Genomic DNA, 18,200 nt, shown 5'->3' on the forward strand with positions numbered 1-18,200 from the left:
GTGAAAAATTACTCAACTCTATTTCTAGGAACCCAAGGTCAGGATATCCTTCCTAACTTATCTCAGCCTGTTTGTGCTGGAAGCCCCTCTGGCAAACTGCTTATCTTAGATTCTTTTAGAGAGTGTTTGCTTTTGTAAGGATCCTGCTTCAGCTTCCTGATGTGAAAAATCTGAACCTCAGGACACTTAGCATCCTTGGCAACTCAGCTCACTCTCCAGTATAAGGGATTGAAGAGCAATTGTGAGGCAGAATTACCTCTGTATGTTAAACCTGATTTTTGCTGGAAAAAAATCAACTCAACTATTTTAAACCAAATTGAAAGCAGACACTTATTTAATATTAAATACTGATCGAGAGATGGACGTAGGTCAGGAAAATTCCCCCGGAATTTGCCAGCTCGAAATGCCTCAGTCACTTGTTACAAGTGCTTAGACAATTAGGCCACCATACATTTCCCATGAGCCTTTGTTATTTCCGAGGAACTACAATTCCCAGCATTCCAGGAAGCCACGCGATTCCTGGGCCTAGGAGGCTTCCGGGGTTAATTTTGAGAATTATAGATGTAAGCTCTCCACCTTGGTTTCTGGAGGAAGAAGTGGACTTGCGTACTGGGTGCTCTGAGGGACGCTCAGGCAAGGTCCGAAGCTGCCGCACGGTGAGCATAGGGTCACTGCCCACGTCGGGGAGGAGCAGGCGGCAGCGCCTCAGGAGCTGGTGTGGTGGGTCCTCCCTGGGACACGGTAAGCAGATGTGGCCACATGTGGGGTCTCTTTTAGTCCTAGTCATTCCGTGGATCTGGTGGTTGTCTCTGAATAAGTTCACTATGGCTCCTTTACCAGACATTTGCAGTAGGGGCTTGTGTGCAGAAACATCTTTGGCAAAATGTCAAACTCGAAGAGCCCTAGTTTTTCTTAGTAACGTCTAGAACTTCTGACCTTAGCATTTAAGATTTCGTTGTAAGATCCACTTGGTGTTCATTTTTTTGTGGCGGTTGTAAAAGGTATCTCATGTGTTGGCTAGCACTCCAGTATTAAGCTGTGATGTAGACGAGTAAAGGAATTCCAAATGCTTAGGAGAGAGTTAAGTCACGCGGAGTAGAATTTAGGTGAGGGAAGACTCCCTCTAAAACACCCCACAGATAAGTACTATGCTAACCGTGCCTGTTAGAGATGGGATGCTAGGATTCACTAGGATTGTTCAGCAACATGGCTCCAGACCCCAACAAAGGAGACAACCCCGATTTACAACGAACCAGTAGGCCCATCCTCATCGATAAGTTCTTTGTTCTCTGCTGATGAAATGAGCCAAATTCTAGCCAGATTAAATAAAATGAAGTGCCAGTTTATTGGGAAGCTGCTGTTGGGCAAGTTCACTGGCCCCAAAGTCCGAGGTCACCAGGAAGAGAGAGAGGAAGCAGGCATGAAAGTGAGATAAGGGAAGGGGGTGGAAGGGAGTGTAAGGGTACCAAATGACTGGATGATTTGGGAAAGAGCCTCTAGGGGGAAGGGCAGGGAATAAGGTAGGGATTAGGTCGAACTGAGGGATGCTAGGAAAACCTTGAGGCCAGATTTGCTTTTATACATAAAAGATGTACCTTAGTCTCTTGTCCCGGATATGAAACTCTTGTGCCAGGAAATGTTTTTGAACCCCCCCAAAACCAGCCAGGAGCCGTTTCCTATGTAGTAGTATTATGGTCTCTTTACTGCTTATAACCACAGTCCTATGTGGTGACAAGAGCAAGACAGGGAGGGCAGGTAGAGAAGCCTTGAATCCTCAGCAGGACAAGGTTTTATAGGAAAATAGGAGCAAGTGAGGGGATGAGGAAGGGGGTATCCAGTCTGTCAAATATCTAATAGAATGACTATAAGCGGATAGGTGCTCTGAAGCAAGACTGGATACCATCACAAATGGTCTGAAAGTACATCTGGAACAATCAAATTAATCTTTGAGTAACTATTGCTAGGAAGTAGCTAGGGAGTAAAGTCTGCCAAGGACAAGCCATGTGGTCCTTCCTTGTATGTGGGTGCAGCTTGGGTTCTGCTGCAGGTCAATTTCGTGGGCTTTTCTTTCCTTTAAGATGGATGCTGGAACCGAGATGAAATGGTTTTGGCCTCTCAAAACCAAACATGCTTATCAAAGAACTGGCCTCTAACAAGCTGGTCAAGGTGACATCATAGGATTACAACAAACTGTAAGAAGTAGAAGAGAGAACAAAGTAGACACAGGTAAAGACAGAACAAACCAGAAAGGGAGACAGAAGATTAGAACGTATTGATAGAGTTAGTATGAGACCAAGCAGAGTGATTCACAAGAGGTGTGTGAAGGTTGGGGTGGGAGGAGTAGGATTGAATCAGTCAGTATGTAGAGGAGTTTTGAGCTAGAAAAGCCGAATTGAGCTGCCAGCAAGAGTTCAGGAAGAACTAGGAAAGGTGAACTTGTTCAGCATCAAATCTCTGAGTCTGAAAATATTGTAAGACTAGATATGATTGTACAGAGATTAGAAATTTCTAATGACTAGGCTAGGTAAGCAGACTGATATGCCTCAGAGAAGACAATTACGTCAAGTTAATAAAATTATTTTTACAGACCTCCTTCTCTAAATCAAGGAATATGCTTGGGAAAGAAAGTTGGTAATGGTCTGGGGCAGGACCTGTGGGGAGGGGTTATGTCACATCCTGAGGACCCAACTCTTGCCACCCATGGGGCTGTGGTTATCAGTCCCAGGTCCACTGTTGGCTTGTTCAGTAATGTTCCTCATATATCCCGTGTTCCCTGTAAACAGCATGGATTTGTTATACCCCTCTGAGTTTGTCCCATTGTATGATAGTTTCTGATGACTTCAAAGAAGTCTCCCATGTTTCCACTGTAAGTAGTATCCAAGATGCTATTTTTCTTAGGAGTTATGGCATAACATGTAGCTTATGCAAGACTTCTGTCGCAGCATATTTTGATCATACTGTGAACCCTGAGTATAAGCATGATTAAATAAAATCAACTATAGGTCAAGAGATGGGAAAATCAACCAGGGAATAGGAAGAGAACCTAGATTATTAAATAAGAAACCATAGAGACTAAGAGGCAGTTGGGAGGGCAGAGAGATGTCTAGGAAGCTGAAGGGAAAGACATTCAGTCTGGAGTGTCAGAAAGGGATTCCTTCTGGGATTTCAGCTGAAGAGGAACATCAATGGTGTGCTTTCTCTGCCTTTCTGAGCTAGCAGGCTTTCACCCTAGCATCTGGATCCTGAGTCCTTTTTGGTAAACTTGAATGATTTAGAATTTATTAAAAACTACAGAGCTCTCCACTGCAGCTTCATCTTTTCCATCTTCTACTTTTGTTGTCTTTCTCACTCTCTGGGACTTACCACTTAGGGAGAATGACCTGCTGTTTTAGGGCACTGGTGTCCTTATGAAATAATTGTGGGAATATCTTTGCTCTGTAGATCTCCTATCCGCTGAAGTGGCTGGAATTGCAGTCTCCAGTCCATATCTAAACCTGGGTTCTGATCCTAAAAGAGACTTCAGAGTGACAGCCTATGTGGATAGCAACATCTGTTCTATGCTGATTTGTCTTTGACGACTATCCAGAGCCAAATGCATGGTGTCATAGATTTTCGTAATTAATCTTTATTATTGTCATTAATTTTTCGTAATTAATCTTTATTATTGCGTAGAGGATTTCTTCTCCCTGGGAAGGTGTACTAATCCTAGGACAGCTACATCTTCAACCTATTACCAAACTGTTTCTGAGACAAGCTGCATTGAGTCAGGTCACCTTAATCCCAGTCTGTTGCTCCCCAGGGCAATGACCTTGCTTTTCTCTTGATTAAACTTCTAAATTCTTTAGTTACCAGGCTGTCCCATAACCCAGATCAGAGATTTCAGATAGGGGCTATTGGCTGTAGCTGTGTGTGTCAGGTTACAGATCTCAACAGCTAATGTTGGGCCAAGATGAAACAGTGTCTTACTAATGCCATTCCCTCTACCAGGGAAGAGTCTGCTCTTTTTCAAACTCACTGTACTTAGCCGACTTTCAATTATATATATTTTAAAGTCAATTGTTGCTATTACTCTTTAAATTTCATTTTCTTTATTCGTCACTGCTCTGGTCTCATACTTGTTTCTACTCTCCAGTGTCTCCAATTCACTAAAAATTCCATTTCTTTTTCTCAAGGGGTTTCATATTTCTTTATAGCAAGGCCCCATGTAGCTTAGCCTTCCTCATGCTGTGTAGCTAAGACTTTCTTTGAATCACTAATCCTGGCTCTACTGTGCAGCTCTTTTCAGGCTGGGCCCTGACCACTGAGTGACGGTCCTCCTACCTCCCTGGATTGTTGGCGGGATGAAAAATAAAGAGGGACCTGTGTAAGAATTGAGTTTAGTGAGTGAAGCCACTATGAATGTACTGAACAGGTATCCTTCCTGTAGAGTGGAGCATTTTATTTAGGTAAATGCTCAAGCTGGGTCTGAAGTAGCCCAATTCCCAGTTTTCTGAGGAAACACAATATTCACTTCCATAGTGTCTGCATTAGTTTGTCCTCCCACCAGCAATGGAACAGTGCTCCCCTCCTCCACCTCCTTGCCAGCATGATCTGTCACTTGTAGTATTGACCTTAGCTATTCTGAGTTGTTCGAAGAGAAATCTCACAGTAGTTTCCGTTTGCATTTTTGTGACAGCTAAAAATGTTCGGCATTTCTTAAAAGTGTTTCTAGGCTATTTGAATTCTGTCTTTTGAGAATTCTCTGCTTAGACCTGTATCTCATTTTAAAATTGAAATTTTTTCTTTGAACAACTTTGTTGCTTGAGTTCTTTATACAATTTGTGTTTGTGAAATATATATCTTGGTTAGCATATTTTCCCATTCCTTAGGCTGTCTTGTCTCTTAGTCCAGTTGACTGTGCTTTTTGCCTTAGAGAAGCTTTTCAGAATCAGAGGTACGGTATATTAATTGTTGGTCTTAGAGCCTGAGCCATTGGTATTGTATTCATAAGGTTGTCTCCTGTGCTGGCTCATTCAGGAGTGTTCTCTTTGATCAATTTCAGTTCCAGTTTCTGGTTAATTTTGGGGTCTTCCATCCACTTGGTTTTGAGTTTTTTTCAGGGTGATGAATTTGAATTTATTTTCATTTTTAAAAATGGAGAGATACAGTGTAACTAGCACCATTCTTTTAAAGTACTATCTTTGTTTCATTATGTATTTCCTTATATTATGTGAATTCCTTAATCAAAAACCAGTTTTCCTTTGTGGGTGGAATTATGTCTGAGTTTTTGATTTGATTCCATTGATCAACATGTCTGTCTTTATGCCAGTGCCATGTGGTTCTTTTATTGTTCAGGATTGTTATTCCATATGAAGTGTTGGAGTTGTTTTTTCAAGGTCTGTAAACAATTCTGTTGTAATTTTGATCAGGACTAATTAGAATCTGTAGGTTTTTGTAGGATGGTCATTTTTGCTGTGTTAATCCAACTGTTCCATGAACTTGAGAGATTTTTTTTTTTCTATAGTTCCTGATGTATTCTTCAATTTCATAGCTTCACTCCGTGGTGAACTGATAAGATGCAGGGGCCATTTTTTTTCCTTCTTTCTTTTCCTTTTCTTTTCTCTTATTTTCTTTCTTTCCCTTTTTTTCTTTTCCTTCTTTCCTTCCTTCCTTCCTTCCTTCCTTCCTTCCTTCCTTCCTTTCTTCCTTCCTTCCTTTCTTTCTTTCCTTTTTTCTACCTGTAGAGCCTTGCACTTTGTTTGAGCATGCCATCAATTTTTGGAGACAGTTTGATGAGTTGCTGAGAGGGCATATTTCTTTGTGTTTGGGAGGAATGTTCTGTAAATATCACTTGGTTTCACTTATTTATTTCTTTATTTAATGTATATGAGCACACTGTAGCTGTGTCTTCAGACACACCAGAATAAAGCACCAGATTTGTGAGCCACCATGTGGTTGCTGGGAATTGAACTCAGGACCTCTGGAAGAGCAGTCAGGGCTGTTAACCGCTGAGCCATCTCTCCAGCCCCCCATACTAAACTTTTTAATAATGATCTCAGGGATTTTTTATTTGCTTCTTTCTTTAGGTTTTTGTTGTTAATTTGTTTAGAAATTTTTATTTATTGAATAACAAAAAGTATATATTCTGGGCAAGTCACTCAGAAAATACTCTTCTTGGGGTTTGCTTGACTTAAAATAATAACACCCAGGCCCTTTACCACCTGCTAATTAAGATCCAGGGGATCTGACACCTTCTTCTCTGGTGTGGCACTTGTATACACATCAAAGACATTCCTGCTAACACAGGTAAACATACACAGAAAAACAGAACAAACTTGTTTTCACCTGGGCGTACGACTTATAAAGCAGTTAGTGCAAATACACTGTTTCTTTAACAGTCTTCTTCCTTGCATTTGGTTTTTAAAAGTTTACATTTCCTTACACTGGTGCAGACTTATATTTACTTTTCCATCCCAGGAAATAATAGAATATCCAAGTGATCCTAAATATACTATTTTTATCATAAGAGAATGAGATTTTTTTTATTACATTTAGTTTCTTACAGTCCAGTCATTACCCCCACCCCCGTCTGCCATCCCACAGTTCCTCATCCCATTCCTCCTCCCTTCTGTCTCCAAAGGACGCCCTCCCCCACAAAGGCCTCCCCACTCCTTAGAGCCTTAAGTCTTTCAAGGGTTAGGCCTTCTTCTCACTTGGGCCAGACCTGGCAGTGCTCTGCTTGTGTATGTGTTGGGGGGCCTCAGACCAGCTCATGGATTCTGCCTGGTTGGTGGCTAAGTGTCTAAGAGATTTCAGGGGTCTGGGTTAGTTGAGACTTCTGGTCTTCTTATGGAGTAGCCCTCCTCCTCAGCTTTTTTCACCCTGTTCCTAATTCAAGCACAGTGGTCCCCAATGGTTGGGTGTAAGTATCTGTATGTGTTTTAGTCAGCTGCTTGTTGGGCCTCTCAGAGGACAACCACTCTGGCTCCTGTCTGCCGCACCATCTCATCAGTAATAGTGTCTGACCTTGGAACCTCCCCTTGAGCTGGATCCCAAGTTGGGCCAGTCTCTGGACCTCCTTTCCCTCAGTCTCTTCTTGTTTTTTGTCCCTGCAGTTCTTTCAGGCAGGAACAATTCCCAGTCAGATTTTTTTGACTGTGGGATGGCTATCCTGTCTCTCCACTTGATGCCCCATCTTTGTACTGGAGGTGGGCTCTACAAGTTCCCTCTCCCCACTGCTGGGCATTTCCTTTAAGGCCCCTTCCTCTGAGTCCTGAGAGTTTTTCTCATACCAGGTCTCTGGTAGATTCGAGAGGTTTCCTCCCCCTGAGCCCTGAGGTTGCATTCCTTCTGCTGGCCTCAGGGCTTCTCGCCTGTTCTTCCCTCACAGTACCTGATCATGTTCCCTCTTTCCCTCCTCCTCCCTTCTCTCATCCAGGTTCCTCCCTCCCTCTATTTCCCTTGATTGTTTCCTTCTCCCTCCCAATTAGGACTGAAGCATCCTCACTTGGGCCCTTCAGCTTGTTAACCTTCTTGAGTTCTGTGGATGTTTCCTTGGTATTCTGTACTTTTCTGTCTAATATCCACCTATTAGTACATACCATGATTGTCTCCTTTTGGGTCTGAGTTCCCTCACTCCGGATGATATTTTCTAGTTCCATCTATTTGCTTGCAAAAACTCAGGATGTCCTCATTCTTAATAGCTGAATAGTATTCCATTGTGTAAATGGACCACATTTTCTGTATCCATTCTTCTGTTGTGGGATATCTGGGTTGTTTCCAGCTTCTGACTATCACCGAGAAGGCCACTATGGAACGTGTGCCCCTGTGGTAAGGTGGGACATCTTTAGGGTATATTCCCAAGAGTGGTATAGCTGGTTTTTCATGTAGATCTATTTCCAATTTACAGAGGAACCTCCACATTGATTTCCCTAGTAGTTGTACCAGTTTGCTCTCCCACTAGCAATGGAGGAGTTCTCCAGTACTGAGCCATTTCTATGCTCTGACCAAACCTCTCCAACTGGAATAGTCCCTCACTTCCAGTGCATTTCCTGTTAATAGAGAGAAGCAGAGAGCACAGTGTGAAAGCTGGCCAGTGATATTTGTGTATCTTGATTTTTATATAATCTTATTGTTCTTGTTGAAAGCACTAGGTCATATTTACAGGTCTGCCTTTGTGTCTCCTTTTATTCGTGGTGCCATCTATGCTGTGTGATTTTTATTCATTAGGGTCTAATTATATTTTTTCTCTGGAAAATGGTAGACATTCACAAGTTTTCCTGAAAATGTACAATATTGTGTTACGGGTTTCTTGAGTTTTTGTTGCTTTGGGGACTTTCTGTGGAGAAAGACTTTTAGTTTTTCTCTGCTTGATCACCTCGCTTTATTTCTTCACAAATCTGTGTTTTCAGTTGTTGAAGCCATCAGTGTTTGGGGTTGTGCCACAGAAAAGGGACTGACATGGCTAAAACACTGGATTTGGGTTTGTTTCTGTGTCCTGCTTAGCTTCAGCCCTGACATCTCAGAGCCTATATCCATCTGAGGGAGCATTAATTGAGGATGTGCCCCCATCAGAATGGCTGGTGCTATGCCTGTGAGATTTCTGTGTTGATTGATGTCATAAGGTTTTTCCCGAGAGTGGCCATATCCCTAAGCCAGTAGACCTGAGCTGAATAAGATATTTAACTGAGCATGAGACAGTAACCAAGCAAGACAGCAAGCCTGGCCAGTGTTTGCCCGTGGCTTTGCCTTCATTTTCAGCGTCAGTTCAGTGTTCTTCCACCCAAGTGTGGTTTGCAGAGTCAGAGCCTCGGTGGGGGGGTGAGAAGCCCCACTTACTGTTTAAGAGTAGAAGCTGTTGGGATACCTAAGTTATAAGACACCTGCCGGGCTGGAGAGATTGCTCAGTGGTTAAGAGCACTGGCTGCCCTTCCAGAGGTCCTGAGTTCAATTCCCAGCAACCACATGGTGGCTCACAACCATCTGTGATGGGATCTGATGCCCTCTTCTGGTGTGTCTGAAGACAGCTACAGTGTACTCATATACATAAAATAAATAAATAATTATAAAAAGACAGCTGCCATGGAGAGCTGCCTTTAGGGAATGGAGACAACAACATGGTAAGATGGATGAGAAACTCCAGGAGTATGGCTATCGAAGCCCTTTGAAACTGAAGCCCCTGTGTCTGAAACAGAGCCATAGCATTTGTTGTTTTTTTTTCTTGCCTTGATCCAATCTGTTTCTCTCCATTAAATACGAAGGGGCATTCTCTGTCACTGTATGCTGGAAAGATGAGACTTGTTTTCTGGTTTTACAAGCTGTGGCAACAAGATATTGTCTGGAGCATCAGAAGAGATGTTAGACATTTGAACAGTGTAGGGGTTGTTGCAGGCGCTGAGGATCACTGAACTTAGGATAAATGCATTGTCATCATGGGATGACCTTCAGCACATGGTGACCGGGGTCAGAAGCTAGTTGGTTAAATCAGAAAACTCCCAGAAAGGATGATGCCTCTGAGCACTGTCTCTCTATGGTGGCTTTCTTTGGGGGAGGTTCATGGAGTTGTAGGAGAAACATTTCTAGGTGAAATTCCTTATCAGGATGGGATTTGAGTGTCTATAGCCTCAACCCATTTCTTCCTTCTTTGTGGCTACCGTGTTGCATCTGAAACTGCTCAGACAGCTTCCTTCTCATGCTGTCATGCATTCTCCATACTAGCCTTGTTTCCTAAATCACGTAAGGTACAGCAGAAGCAAGTGCTATTCAATACTAAGCTATTTTTCTAGCCCGATGTTGGCCTTTTTACTTTAATTATTTTTAATCTGTGTTTGTTTGTGAAGACAAAGTTTCTCACTGTGTAACCCTGTTGTCCTGAAAGAAGGTAGGCCTCGAACTTGGAGATCCATCTGCCTCCGGTTCCAGAGTACAAGGGAGTAGATGTGGGCCAAAATGCCTGGCCTTTTGTCTTTATGTTATTGGCTGATAACCCTGGATTGTAGACATTTGTACATGTCAAAACATAGGCTATTGTCCTGAGCTTCACCCACACCTTGAGTTTTGTTTGATGTTATGTGTTATTTTAAAAATCATGCTTCCTTCTTTACCCTGTGATGCACTCCTGTTTTTGCTCCAAGACCATGTTCCCACCAGCTTTCCACAGGCCACCTCTTCCTCCCGGCTAACTTTGCCAAGGTGCCATCAACCACCTCTTCTCTTCCACTCATCTTATCTCTGAGGAAGAAAAATACTAGACAGCTTTAGTAATTTAGAACTTGCCAGGTAACACCAATGCTGGGCCAAGAATCCCCTGCCCTAACCTTATCAGGTAGTCTATTTCAGCCATCCTCCAGTGGTGGAGGCCGCTGTTCCCAGCCACCCAAGATCTTACATGGTTGTTGCATGCTTCCTATTCCAAGGCTTGGCTGGAAGGCCCTCCACCTTCCCTGCATGCCTTCTCTTCCTCCTGGGACCTGGAAGTCCCACCTTTCCTTTCGCCCAGCAATTGGCTTCTACTTTCTCTATTGACCAAATCAAGAACCAATTTAGGAACCAGATTTTAATATCAGCTCCTCCCCCCTACATTTTGAAAATGGGCAGAGAGTATATTCTGTTTCTCAGAATGGCATATATTCTTGACATTAATGCTGCCTGATCCTTCTGAGTCATGGAATTGCAGGCATTTGACATCTTTCCTACCTGTTCTGTTTTGAAAATTGAGCTTGGAGTGATGGGTACTTGTGAGCCCCCTTGTAAGCAGTTACAATTGAGTGCACTTATTTGTAAGACCAGCAAGAGCTCTTAACCGGTGAGCCATCTCTCCCACCCTATGTTGCTTATTTATGATCTACATTTACTTTGGTAATATTTTCATCTGTCCGGTTGTGAATGTGTAAACACACACTCCCCTTTAGTGAGATGTTATTGTTACAGTGTCAACTGGGGCACTTTGCCTTTCTGTAATAGGAACATGGGACTGGAATGAATGAATAATTCTTTGTAAGAACTTTATGAAAACCTGAGTTTTATTCTTTTTTTTTTTTTTTTTTTTTTTTTTTTTTGTCTGATTTTTGCAGGGAGTCAAGGTCTTAATATGGACCACTGACTTTCCTAGAACTCATTGCATAGACCTGGCTCGAATCTAACTCAATGAGCTACACCTGTCTTTGCCTCCTGAGTGCTGGAACTAAAGGCATGAGCTAGTACACCCAGCTCGCCTGTCATTATTTCTAGTTAGTAATTGTTCACACAACTTCTCTGTCTGTTTGTCTCTCTCTGTCTCTGTCACTGTCTCTGTGTCTCTCTCTTCTCTCTCTCTCTCTCTGTGTAAATTGGTATTTCTCTTGCAAGGTTATATTCTACTCAAAGGTCACAGAAATGACAGAGGTGAACTTCACTATTCAATTTCCTTCTGGAATCACTTGATGACATTAGAACTTCTGTCATAAGAAATAAGTGAAGGAAGCACCAGAATTATATGACTATATTGTAAGGGATAACAACATTTACACTGTTGTTATCATCACAGTTTCTCTTGTACACGTGGATGAGATATTTTAGGATGCAGTTAGCTATGAAGATGTGCATGTGAACTTCACTCAGGAAGAATGGGTTTTGCTGGATTCTTCACAGAAGAGTCTCTACAAAGATGTGATGCTGGAGACCTACAGGAACCTCAGCGCCATAGGTAAGATGGAGAATTTTCTTTCACTTTTTTAAAATAATAGGAGAACTCTTTTCTATTGGTGCTCTTCTGTAGTTCCTGTTGTGAATGAGGGAGGGTGAGAAGAATAAATCAGATGTGGTTCTAAGGTTCCCTGAAGCAGGAACATACATTTTGCCATATTTCCAATAACATATCCGACATTTTCTGGTACTGTATTTTAGGCTACAATTGGGAAGACCAGAATGCTGAAGAACACTGTCAAAGTTCTAGAAGACGCGGAAGGTAATTTTTGTGTGCAAGCTGATACCACTATGCCTGTGAAGAAACTGTAAAGTGTCCTGGAGTTTTAAAGAACAGCAACAGTTTCAAAAAGCACTCCTTTAAGTATATGGATGATTAGTAAATTCTCATCAAACCCTGCACCTCATTGTCAGATATCTGATTTGTGATTGCCAGACATTCCTCAAAGAAGGAAGACACAGAAACAGTGCCTTATTAGATATCACTATTTGACTCATAGCACCATAAGAACTATGATGTAGGAGTGCCAATCTGTTTAGTCTCATATCACTTAGAGATTGCAGAAGGTATACACATTGAATAAGTGATATATATGTATTTGTGTGTGTCCAAAGCCTTCTAATATGCATATGGCTCATAGTAAAGCTGATGTTACTCATATACTTGTAGTAGTGTTACTAAATTTAGTGAGAAGTGCAGTTTATGAGAGTCAAGACGGTTGTTGTGGAGATATCTCAATTCCTATACCACAAATTCAAGAAAAACAAGTCAACCTGTGTGAATGTAATGTGGAGACCTTTCATTTTCACAGTTATATCACATGTGGTGTGATAATGTATACAAACCCCATGAGAACAGTGATATTGAAAAAGGGATGCACCTCTCTCTCTCTCCCAGAACAATTAGAAGATATGTGGTAGATGCTACATTGAGTGGACTTTCTGAACGTGATAGACAAAATTACAATTAATTGGTTTCCCAACTTTTTTGAGAATACATCCACAGACTCACTCGACAGAAAATTCCTATGAATACTAGAAATGTGGGAATGTGTGTCCTAGCTCACTTTACAAATGGAGTATACTTCACACTATGGGAAAAGTTGTGAATGCAATCAGTGTGGAAAAGCTGAGTTCTTCCAGCTCTTTTCAGTTATATGAAAAATCTCATATAGAAACAGGATGCTATAAATGGGAGCCATGTAATAAATGTTCTTAAACACTGATAATCTTCAAAGACTCAAGAGATCGTATAATATGGGGAATAGCATGATTGTAGAAAAGGTGATAAAAGCTTAAGATCTGGTTCCTCCTTACATTAGACCTCATTGTAAAAAAATAAGTCATAGAGATAAGAAAGGTTAGTCATGTAATGAATATGGTAAAGCTTTCTCATGTGCCAATTATCATTGCAGGCATGAAAGAAGTCATGTTGGAGAGGAACCCTATCGATGTACTAAAGATGGTAAAGCCTTTGAAGGTTACAGTCATCCTCAACAACTTGAAAGAATTCATACTGGAGAAAAACCCTATGAAGTTATTCAATATGGTGAAGACTTTGCATATCACAGTAGTCTTCAAATATATAAAAGAATACATATTGGAGATAAATCTTTTGAGTGTAATCAGTGTGGTAAAGCATTTACATATCATAGTCAACTTCGAAGACATAAAAGAACACATACCGGGGAGAAACCCTATAAATGTAATCAATGTGGTAAAGCCTTTTCACAAAACGGTCATCTCATAATACATAAAAGAACACATACTGGAGAGAAACCCTATGAATGTAATCAGTGTGGTAAAGCCTTCGCAGATCAAAGTCAACTTCGAATACATAGAAGAACACATACTGGAGAGAAACCCTACAAATGTAATCAGTGTGATAAAGCCTTCGCACAACACAGTAATCTCCGAATACATAAAAGGACACATACTGGAGAGAAACCCTATGAGTGTAATCCATGCAATAAAGCCTTTTTACAAAACATTAATCTCAAAATACATAAAAAAGCACATACTGGTGAGAAAACTTATGAATGTAATCAGTGTGGTAAAGCCTTTGCACGTTACTATCATCTTCAGTGCCATGAACGAATTCATACTGAAGAGAAACCTTACAAATGTAATCAATGTGATAAAGTCTTTTCACAATCACATAGTCTCCAAATACATAAAAGGACACATACCGGAGAGAAACCCTATGTCTGTAACCAATGTGGTAAAGCCTTCGCAGATAACAGTCAACTTCGGAGACATAAAAGAACACATACCGGAGAGAAGCCCTATGAATGTAACCAATGTGGTTCAGCCTTTTCACAAAACAGCTATCTCAGAATACATAAAAGAATACACACTGGAGAGAAACACTTTGAATAATCAAGCAGTATGGTAAAGCCTTTGCATATAGCAGTAGTCTTAGAAATCATGAGAAAAGTCAGCCCACAGAGAAACCCCATATATGTAGTGAGTGTGGTGAAGTTTTGTACTTCATTGTATCTTTATACAAGAGTAAAACCTTCAGGGTGTAAGCAATCTGTTAAAAGACTTTGCATATCCCAGTAGTCTTTGAGGTTCTGAAAGAACTCCTGAAGGGAGTCTATATAAGGGATTTGGCACGATCTTTAGCCAACACACATTCAGTTACACAACATGATGCATTCTAGAGAAAAGTATGTAAGGAGTGTCCAGCATTATGATGTGACTGCTTTAGTCACACTTTTTCTTTTTCCCACTCACTTTTGTATGTTGATCTCTGCATTTCTGGGATGAAGTCTACTTGAATGTCACACGTGGTCCTTTGGTCTTTTTAATTTGCAAATATTTTATTATTTTTACATCTGTACTCACATGGGAAATTGGTCTGTAATACTCTCTTCATTGAGTCTTTTTGTGCTTTGGGTATCAGGGTAACTGGTTTCATAAAATGAATTGGGTGATGTTTCTTTTTCCTATCCTTTTAGAATTTTGTAAAGAATATTTACTTCCCGAAGGGGCAAATGTAGATGCCAAAGTTTTGGTGGAATTATTGTTACATCTGCTCCTGTGTGCACTAAGCCTTCAGTGCCAGTGCTATTTATTTGTGTTTTCAGTGTTTGCCTTTCACCATATCTTAACAGTTGGTGAAAAGACTTGTTTTTTGACCTCCCCTGAATTTTATCTACAGAAGTGGTTATGTCCTTATCATATGCAGACTAGTGTTTCTAACAGCAGGCATTAAATCCTATAATTGCTATATAGGTGAGTTTCCTTGAGACTAATAAGATATGATTGAACTGAATTTGATTCTGGGGCCCTGTGGTAGGCTCTAAGGTGTTTCCTAAAGCAAAGGTTGACCTTGCCTATCCCTTGATCTGCATTTCTTAGTCCAGTGTTGACCTTTGCCATACCTTCTGCATACTCCAGAGGGCTGGGACCTTCCTTTTGAATTATTTCTGGAAAAACCATTCATTATTGCAATGCCTGGCCTACAATCCCTTGTCAAATGTTGGTTTACCACAATGAGAACATTTGGCATTTTTGACATTTCCTAAACTTTGAGAAATTACTTCTATCAGAGTAGCATCATAAATTTGAGATCCAATATCACCCATATTCCTAATCCATTTTGCCTGTAAAGTTCTAGTCTAAGTTTTGCATTCTGATTTAGCATTTTCAAAAGCCAAAATAATACAATTAGCATTTTTTTGACTCCTAAATTTGATACTATTCTATTTACAGCTGAAGCCATTTTTTTGCAAAACATCAGAGAAGGCTTCTGTTCGACCGTGTATAATTTTACTGAACAACTCAGACCTTTTTCCTGAACCTTCAGCTTCATCCCAAGCATTTAAAGTTGCCAAATGACATAGTGCTACATTGTGATTATCAAATTCAAGTTGGCTGTGCAACTCAGCCTATTGTCTTTCATCTCATAACTGATCTTAGAAAATATCAATCCCCTTCTGGCCTGATTGTATGGCCCTAGCTTCACCTTTAAAGTTTTTTCTTAATATTTAAAAAATTTATGAGTGCACACCAGAAGAGAGCAACAGATCCCATTACAGATAATTGTGAGCCACCGTGTGGTTGCTGGAAATTGAACTCAGGACCTCTGGAAGAGCTATCCATCCAGTCCCCCTTTTCCCCCAACTTCCTCTTTTTACTGTGTTTTCCAAGGTTATCTAGTCTCCTTGAAAAGGTACAAAAGACTAGGAACAATTAGACTGTAGGTTAATATTACATCAGAGGGCATTGTAACTCTAGTGCAGGAGGAGAGAGCAAGGTTAGGAGGAGGAAGGAAAAAGGACAGCAGGGTAGAAGAACTTAGGAACTAAAAGGGGACTTAGAAATGAAAAGACTAATATGTAGGAGGAAGGAGGGAAAAAGAATCTGCAGAGAGAGTGGAAAGCAAGCAGGCTTCTTACTATGTGTGGAAACAGGATTTTTCTTACCAGCTAGGCAGGCTGAGTCTTACTAAAGAGGGCAACCTAGCTTTCTTTTGTACAGACTTGGGCTTCATTTGTTTAGCAATAAAAGGGTAGAAGCCTTTTCTTTCTCTATGCAATAAAGATTGGAGCTCATTTTTATCCAGAATGAGTGAGTTCTTTCTGCACCGGTGCTTGGTCTTTTGCTCCGTATGCATATGTAAATATGGATGTGTGTGTGTGGGTACTGTAATTATGAAATAAGTATGTAGTTGGGTTCAACTGGTTGCATGGAGGTGTATGAGTGTTTATGTGTGAATTTTGTATATGAAGTTATGTGAGCTTATGGGTATTTGCTTGTGTAAAAGCTTTTTATTTTGGGAGCTTGACTTTCTGGTTCAACAAAAGTTTATTGCTCCAAACCCCCTCCTAGCCTGACAAGCAAGAGGGGAGGCTTCTGCTCAAGAGAGAAAAGACCTAGCAATGAATCCTTTACTTAATGCCCTGCTGTTAGCTACTGGTGTTAATCCCCCAGGTCAGCAGTTTTTATCCCTTGAAATGAAAGCTTTGGGATGTTTTGGAAGCTATCAGTTGTCATTTAGTATAGTTAGAGAACTGAAAGTTGACAGACAAGTCTTTTTATTTCTTAAATTATTATTATTTCTTTTTCTTTTTTACACTACAAATTTTATTCCCACCCCCCAGTCCACCCTCCGACTGTTCCACATCCCACACCTCCTCATCCCCCCCCCCCAGTCTCCACCCCACCCACCCCAACAGACCTTTAAACTCCCTGGGCTTCCAGTCTCTTGAGTATTAGGTGCATCTTCTCTGAATGAACCCAGACCCAGCAGTTCTCTGCTGAATGTGTGTTGAGGGCCTCATATCAGCTGGTGTGTGCTGTCTGGTCACATGGCTGAGAGGTCTCGGGGGTCCAGGTTAATTGAGACTGCTGGTCCTCTTCAAGAGTTGCCCTCCTCTTCAGTTTCCTCCACCTTTCCCCCAATTCAACCACAGGGGTCCTCAGCTTCTGTTGATTGGTTGGGTGCAAATATCTGCATCTGACTCTTCCAGCTGCTTGTTGGGTCTTTCGGAGGGCAGTCATGATAGGTCCCTTTTTATGAGCGCTCCATAGCCTCAGTAATAGTGTCAGGCCTGGGGGCCTCCCCTTCAGCTGGATCCCTCTTTGGGCCTGTCTGTAGACCTTCTTTTCCTCCAGTTCCTTTTCATTTTCATTCCTGCAGCTCTTTTAAACAGGAAGAATTTATGGGTCAGAGGTTTGACTGTGGGATAGCAATCCCATCCCACACTTGATGCCCTGTCTTTCTGCTGGAGGTGGGTTCTACAAGTACCCTTCCCTCAATGTAGGGTCATTTCATGTAGGGTCCCGCCCTTTGAGTCCTGAGAGTCTCTCACCTCCCAGGACTCTGGTACATTCTGGAGGGTCTTCCCAACCTCCTACATCCCAAGGTTGCCTGTTCCCGTTCTTTCTGCTGGCCCTCAGGGCTTTAGTTTTTCCCCCATCCCCGTCACCCCCATCTTGTCCCCATTCCCTCCCATTTCATCCCTCCCTCCCTCTCTCTCCTTCCTTGTGGTTGATGTCTTCTCCCTCCCAAGTGGGACTGAGGTGTCCTCTCTTGGGCCCTTCAGCTTGTTGACCTTTTTGAGTTCTGTGGACTGTATCTTGGGTATTCTGCTTTTTTTTTTTTTTTTTTTTGCTACTATCCGCCTATTACTGAGTACATACCATGCATGTCCTTCTGAGTCTGAATTACCTTACTCAGGTATTTTCTAGTTCCATCCAGTTGCTTGCAAAACTCAGTATGTCCTCGTTCTTAATAGCTGAATAGTATTTCATTGTATAAATGAACCATTCTTCTGTCGTAGGATATCTGGTCTGTTTTCAGCTTCTGGCTATCATTGGTAAGGCCACTATGGAGCATATGTCCCTGTGGTATGGTGGGGCATCTTTAGGGTATATCCCCAAGAGTGGTATAGCTTGCTCTTCATGTAGATCTATTTCCAGTTTTCAGAGGAACCTCCAGATTGACTTCCAGAGTGGTTGTACCAGTTTGCAATCCCACAGCAATGGAGGAGTGTTCCTCTTTCTCCACATTCTTAACAACATGTATA

General features: G+C 41.5%; 1 protein-coding gene across 1 annotated transcript; it reads left to right on the plus strand.

The window, feature by feature from the left end:
* Positions 1-1,206: 1,206 nt before the first annotated feature.
* Positions 1,207-11,927, plus strand: LOC308424373 (zinc finger protein 431-like; the record flags this gene model as incomplete). The annotated part of the gene is made up of 4 exons (XM_080921279.1): positions 1,207-1,255; positions 2,829-2,866; positions 11,536-11,662; positions 11,863-11,927. The coding sequence occupies 4 exons, from the start codon at positions 1,207-1,209 to the stop codon at positions 11,925-11,927; spliced, it is 279 nt and encodes a 92-aa protein (XP_080777405.1).
* Positions 11,928-18,200: the final 6,273 nt, after the last annotated feature.

The sequence above is a fragment of the Micromys minutus genome (genome assembly GCF_963924665.1).
Source record: "Micromys minutus genome assembly, chromosome: 9".
NCBI lineage: Eukaryota > Metazoa > Chordata > Mammalia > Rodentia > Muridae > Micromys > Micromys minutus.